The following is a 7452-nucleotide window of genomic DNA, read 5'->3' as shown; positions in this document are numbered from 1 at the left end:
ACTTCAGCACCTCATGCCGTGACTTTGTTATTTCACTTGTTAATGAACGGTAATTAAATCTCTTTTGGCTGAAAAGGTTGGAGGGCTCCTGCTGTATTACAAAAACAATTTCTGAAAGTTACAAAAATGCCCAAGTGTCTAGAAATTAAAGAGTAAAGTTGGCTGTGTTTTAGGTCCAAGTTTGAATAGCTCGGAAGGATTTATGTGGGCAAACAGCATGTCCCAGTCAGTGTGTACAGTCTCCCCAGCTGCACAGACATAATTATGTCACATTGTGTCTACCGGAGTAAACAAAATCGCATTCTTAATAATGTACATTGTGGCCACAAACTTCCTTGATCTTACTAACAACTGTAGCAAACACTGCATAAACCCTATTATATACTACATGCACAAAGAACTGCTACATGTGTACATCTAAGTAAAGACTTGTTAATTTTGCATTTGCTCAGTAGGGCTTGAAACATCAGCCTATTAATTTTTCTTCTTTTCTGTTTTCTCATTTCTTTCAGGTGCTTTGAGTCAGAAGATAAATGGAGTGCTTACAACAGAGGTAGATTAAGGGGAAATAACTACATATTAAGGCATTTTGTGGTGTTACAGTGCTAAATAGAGACACAGTATTGAAGAAATATCTGCATGGTCTCCGGTATTCAGTTACACCAGTGTAGGCTTCTGCTGGCATCATATGGGCAGATTTGGTCCACAGTTTGTAAATCAAAACTATGTAAATTCTACTATTAAATGCCATTTCCTGGAAGCAATACAGTGATTTCAGAGGCAAAGTTGATTCTGAATTTCTTTTAAAATTACAGTTTCTCAAACAACCCAGCACAATTAGAGTTTAGCAAGAAACTGGGAATGGGAATGTGATGAGTCCATTCCTAAGCTGTAACTTTGGGAAGGGGTCTGCTGAGAGCAAAGCCACCTCCGGTGAAGCGAGGAACATCAGACCTGTGGCGTGGAAGCTCAGGCTCCTTGTCAGTCAAGAATCGCTTCTTCTCCCTTTAAATAGAAACAAAGAAAAGGAATATACATCTTTCATTCTGCAGCCCAGTGATGTTTACAAACTAAGGAAATCTGTGTCCTCCAAAGTTTCTTTGATGCAACCACCTATCAAGAGATCATTAAAAAAATGTTGATTAAAGCCTGTTAGGCTAAACCACAAGACTAGGTGTCTGTTTGGATCTAATTACAAGCCTACTGATGGTTTTTGGAATTATTAAAAATCAGAAATAAATGAGCTTTCTTCGTGCTACTCCCCAAAATGGTCAGAGCACCTCATTAGAGCAAGTTTGTACCTGAGCTCTGTGAATTCAGATTTCTAATCACCACCTCATTCTAGCAAGTATATGCCTGTTTTCAAACAAACAGCTACATTCATCAAAGGGAGATATTTTTTCTTTGTTGAATTTTAATGAATGATGTGATCTGTCTTCACATTTTAACAAAGTTCTAGTGATAATTACCCTGCCTGTGACATTTGCAGAAAACTAACAGTGTGCTGTGAGTGCACTGACAGCCCCTGGAAGTTGCTGCATCTGAGGATCCAGGAGGGTTTGAATTTGATGGCCTTAAGAGGAGGGAACGAGGGTTATCTGGTTCCACTCTTATGAGGTTGGGGAGGTAAGCACAGCACAACAAATACAAAGGGCAGCATTTCAAACTCACTGTGATATACCTGGAGGTTTCAGAGAAAGGTCCTGAGATATTTAGAATTAACCAAGTGAAGCTTTATGAAGTACTAGTTTATCATAAGAACAGAGGTCTCAAGGCTTTACAAAGAAGGTCAGTGACATTACTTTTATTTTACAGTCACTGAGACTGAGACACAGACGTGAGTGCAACCACGCTTTTGCAAAATCTAGCCTTGTCACATTAGTACCCTTTCTCGGTCCCCAGTAAGAGAAAAGAAAACATTTCCTAGAATTAATACTTCTCTCTTTGTCCCTACATAACTTTGTTGGGAGAGGAGGAAGTTCAGAGAAACCCTGTAGGATGACTAGTTAAGATTCCTTTTCCAAATTTAACCCATATGGAGGTAGGAGAATAGGCAAAAGATGGCACAGATTAACTTAACCATGAAAACCATTTATAACTGTTTTTAATTGTATCAATATAGCACTAATGGATGTGCCAGCTGACAGCTCTAAAAACTAACATGCTATATTTAGATGGCTCATCCTATCTCAACTGTTGGGCTTCCAACTTTGGGGAGAGAAAATGATCCAGAGTCCATGCTCATTCTTTCTTCATGCTCCCATGGAGACAGCCAACAGATGTGCTCATCAGTATGGAAAATTCTATGCAGCCAAATACTGTAATATATTATGCAGAATTAATGTGCAAGCAGCCACATGCAAAAGCTCTGAGTTACTACTGACATCTCTCAGTGCAGTTATTTACATATATAGGACTGCAGGATCAGGTCTCTGGTGTGGATTTAAGCTTCATATTTTCTCACCAATCCTTATCAAGGTCAAACTGGAACCCTGGTGCTAGAAGCAACTAGGAAAAGTAGGGAAGCAGAAAGTGTGCGAGAAGTAGAAGAAGAGAATGGGAAGAGTGAGAAAAAGAAAGCCTAAGACATCTGGGAAAGAACATTCAGAATCAAAGAGCAGAAAAAGAGGATTTCAAATTCACAACCAAAATCTTAAACACTGGAATTTCAGCTTGAACACAAAGCTAAATTCTTGTTGTCACTCATTATATTCCTTCAGCATCCCATGGAAAGGTGCATTAGTTCAGTATCAAGACTTTAAATCACAAACCAGAATTGTCTTGTGCAAATCAATAAAAGTTTTAGATGATACCTTTGTGTGAGGTTATCTGAGAGTATTAATTCTCTTTCATACCAGGGTAGTCAATAATGCTATTAATGCTATTGTCCTGACAGCATCCTCTTTTTATTAGCAAAAACAGCCACATTTATTTCCGACATGGTGTTAACATCATAGTGATCAAGTTGGTGGTTTAGTGTCAGCTGGGATTTAGAGCAACTTGAGATTGTACAAATCAAATGGCCCAGCTCTTTGCCTAGCATCTACACACCAGGCAGTGCCTGTCCAGCCCAGTCTGTGGCAGGAACATTGTGGAATGGCTGTATGTCAGGGGTGAAGGACTCCTTTGGGAGGGATCTGGCTGCACAATAGGCTCTCTCTACTGCAGAAAGCAAAAAACGTGTCTTGCACAATTGGCAGTTTGGAGAAGGAACGCTGCACAACAAGGTTGTTTCCTTTTCACTGCTGCTGGGTAACACTAAGCGCAGTCTAGAGATTACAGAAGCTGCAGTTATCCAGGATTGATACACCCAGTTATGCCTTGGGGTGTGCATATTCTTCAAAGCAGGATGTAGTCCAACAGGTTTGACTGGGGAGCAAAACAATGAGGGGCAGAGAAGAGCAAAGCCCAGCCTCTTGGGCCTCTTTGTGGCCACCTCTTGGCTGCCACAAAGACAAGAGAAGCGCAGCTCAGGACTGACTTGCTGGTAGCTTCTGAGCCTGACGTGGGAGCAATGAGATGCTATCAACCTGCAGAAGCACTACTAACAGCATCTGAATGTACTTCCAAAACACAGATGTCACAAACACTCCATGCTCATCGGACAAGAACAACAACGTGAAAAGCTGCACTAATGGTAGATATCTATCCCAAACCTATAAACAGTGTGATAAGTCCAGCACTAATTGACCTGCAACACAAAATTCCATTCACTGTATATGATTACCAGACCCAAGTTCAGTCACCATCATCTTGCACAATATTTTTGTTTTACTTTAAAGCAGTTATGCCCCTAACAAGTTGGTTTTTTTCAATAGTTATGACAGGAATTAATTCTAGGTATGCTATAACAACAAAACATGGGTGAATTTATTCTCATCTGACGAACAGAAAGAAACGTGATGCAAGGGTCCAAAATGGAAACATTAAAACTATTGTGAAGAGGATACTTAGCTGCTGGAAATGGATTATCAGGCGTTATGGTAGCCTCACATATTGATCCTAAAGCTCCAGGAAGGCCATTAGCACTGCACAATTGTTTCTAATTCTAAACATTATGTGATTTGCAGATGGACAAAAGTCACAGTTTATCACTGACTATTTTGCTAATTTAGTCATCAAAACTGTTTGCTGGCTGAAATATGATTAAGGAAGAAATAGATACAGGCAGCTTTGAATTATATTCAGCAACGCAGAGAATTGTTGGCTTTAGTGTGTGAGGAAGGGACAGGCTGAGGATGGAAAGGGGTGGAAAGACAAAATGCATACACAGAAAAACTTGGTAACAGATCATGTCATCTGACTGCAGAAATGTAAGAAACTTCTCTTTAAAGTAAATAACTCCATTTTCAGAAGTGACTAATAGTTTTGTTGTCCCAGCTTGGAGTTCCATTATCAGAATAGTCTCATCTCTCAGACTTTGCAGATTAGGTCACTTTAATGGGCCACAAATTGGGCAACAAAGATGCTAGTCATCTTCTTTTAATCAAGAGGAGCAGCTGAATGCTCAGTTGTGGACTGAGAGTAGCAGGGAGGTGCCATCAAACTGCTACTAGTTAAGGAGAGACAATAACTACCTACAGGAAAGTTCTTAGGCTCTACCATCAAAGGAGTAAGACACCTGACAAAGCCAGACTCGGCATTGCTCACTTTCCTCCATCTGGAGGTAGGAAAGGAACAAGAAGCGGTTGGAGAATGCTCTTCCCTGCAACCATCTGCAATGGGGATCTGCCGCCAAAAGGGGATATTCATCAGTCACAACTACTACATGTTGGAAATAACGACATTGTTCTTACACCAGGATTATGTAGTTGACACTTGAAGAAAGGTTGTCCCCCATATTAGATGCTGTTTCATTACAATTTTAACTTGTAAAATGCACTGAGGTCCTCATAATGCTTGAGGATCTCTCATGCTATTTAAAAAGTCATGGCAGTCAGGTGAAGTTCCTGGTGACTCGAAAAAGCGAAACATTGCATCCATTTTAAAAAAGGGTAGAAAGGAGGACCCTAGGAACAACCGACCTGTCAGCCTCACCTCTGTGCCTGGGAAGATCATGAAACAGATCCTCCTAGAAGCTATGCTAAGGCACATGGAGGACAGGGAGGTGATTCAAGGCAGCCAGCATGGCTTTAGCAAAGGCATGTCCTGCCTCACCAACTTCTGTGATGGAGTGACTACATCAGTGAACAGGGGAAGAGCTACAGATGTCATCTATCTGGACTTCTGTAAGGCCTTTGATACGGTCCCCCATAACATAGAACCATAGAATCATTCAGGTTAGAAAAGACCCTTTGGATCATCGAGTCCAACCATCAGCCCTACTCTACAAAGTTCTCCCCTACACCATATCCCCCAGCATCTCATCTAAACGACCCTTAAAAAAACAAAACCAAAAACAAAACCAAAAACATCCTTCTCTCTAAACTGGAGAGATATGGATTTGATGGGTGGACTGTTCGGTGGATAAGGAATTGGTTAGATGGTCACATCCAGAGGGTAGTGGTCAACAGCTCAATGTCCAGATGGAGATCACTGACCAGTGGTGTCCTCAGGGGTCCTTGGTACCAATACTGTTTAATATCTTCATCAATGACATAGACAGTAGGATTGAGTGCACCCTCAGAAAGTTTGCAGATGACACCAAGCTGAGTGGTGTGGTTGACACACCTGAGGGATGGGATGCCATCTAGAGAGACCTAGATGTGTTTGAGAAGTCGGCCCGTGTGAACCTCATGAGGTTCAACAAGGCCAAGTGCAAGGTCCTGCACCTGGATCAGGACAATCCCCAGTATCAATACAGGCTGGGTGATGAAGGGATTGAGAGCAGCCCTATGGAGAAGGACTTGGGTGGATGAAAAGCTGGACATGAGCCAGCAATGTGCTCCTGCAGCCCAGAAAGCCAACTGTATCCTGGGCTGCATCAAAAGAAGCATGGCCGGCAGGTCAAGGGAGGTAATTCTCCCTCTCTACTCTGGCCAGGACAAGAACATCCAGCAGAGATGTTGCTGGCATGTTCTGCAGTCCAGTTAAATTATTCATATCAATGAGATGGTGCCCAGAGGACACAGATTAGTGTCTGGTTTCTCACGTCAAATCATAGAATCATAGAATAGTTGGGTTGGAAGGAACCTTTAAAGAGTCCCTGCAATGAGCAGGGACATCTTCAATTAGATCATGTTACTCAGAGCCCCATCCAGTCTGACCTTGAATGTTCACAGTAAATCTAGGCCTTGAAGATCATGGTAAATCTAGACCAGACGGAAGTAATATGAAGGATAACATTCAGGAAAATTAGGCAACAATAGTACATCACCTCAGTCAAATCTGGCCACATTCTGATCAATAGGGTAAAGCAGGTTCTAAGAAAAATCTAGTTTATGCAGAAAGTTGTGTAGACAAAACTGTTCTTTTCCCATACTTGGCCTGTTGTTCTTTGCGTTTCTGAGCCAGATACTTCTTCTTCACATTCAGAAGCTCGTTGGCAAGTCTTTCAATTTCATATTTGTATTCTTGGCTCTGTGATTCATACATATTCAATTCTGAGGACAAAACCTAACAAACAAAAGGCAAAAAGCAGAAACAGATGTTAGTTTCACTTACACATAAGTTAGTACTTTTACAAGCACTTTTTCCTTTCACATTTGATGATATAAGACATCACCATTTTCCACCACATCTCGTTTTCTATCATGATGTTTCATTTGATCACCTCTGCTCATCTAAGGACAATTTACAAAATTAAGGCTATACCATTTAACAACAATAAAACATGTAAAACATGCTCCAAGCATTATGGGAATGGTATTAATACATACATTAGCTCTTAATGTTCTGGGACACAAATTTGGGTGAAAACCCAAAATTAAGGTTTTAAAAAATAATAAAGCAGGGATTTATTTAATAATAATGAGTTTTAGTCACGGGGATCCACTTTGTTACGTGAAGCAATTCAATCCACACAGGCGAAGTAGTACCAGGCAGCGTAAATATGAACACAATGCTGCTTCCATGTAAATCACTAAACTTTAGGGAAAGTAGGAGTATGCACAGTGTGTTTTCCTTTGTTAAGAAGGAGAATAGCTTGACCTGGCACCACAAAATGGCATGCACGCCACTACGCTACAGCATACTGTGCCTGAAATACACAGTAGCAATTGACTGCATTAAGGACAAATGGGAACCGTATGGAAAACTTCAAATCACATTCAGTTTAGCTAAACTTTAGCTTCTATTTTACATTTTCTACATTGTTTTTCTTCTCAACGGAAAGCTAAGATTTGCATAACAGCCTCTTTGTTTCCTAAGGGCCCATCTGCTCCTGCATTTTTTTCCTCATGGTTAGTATAGACGTGATTATGATGCAGTGAACAGGAGATGATGACTTCAACAAAGAGAGAAGCTATAGAAGTAGATGAACTCCTGCAGAGACTGATCTTTCATGCAGGCAAG

The 7452-nt window shown here is 40.8% G+C and overlaps 1 protein-coding gene across 1 annotated transcript in view; it reads right to left on the bottom strand.

The window, feature by feature from the left end:
• Positions 1-884: 884 nt before the first annotated feature.
• The window catches only part of CFAP58 (cilia and flagella associated protein 58), a 61034-nt gene continuing 54466 nt past the window's right edge, over positions 885-7452 (bottom strand). The window contains exons 17-18 of the mRNA XM_074874042.1: positions 6422-6555; positions 885-1005 (exon numbers count right to left, since the gene is read on the bottom strand). Coding sequence (XP_074730143.1) covers positions 885-1005; positions 6422-6555 — 255 coding nt within the window. The remainder of the gene's footprint in view (positions 1006-6421; positions 6556-7452) is intronic.

The sequence above is a fragment of the Strix uralensis genome, chromosome 7 (assembly GCF_047716275.1).
Source record: "Strix uralensis isolate ZFMK-TIS-50842 chromosome 7, bStrUra1, whole genome shotgun sequence".
NCBI classification, from domain to species: Eukaryota; Metazoa; Chordata; class Aves; order Strigiformes; family Strigidae; genus Strix; species Strix uralensis.
This window is presented reverse-complemented; position numbering and strand designations above follow the sequence as displayed.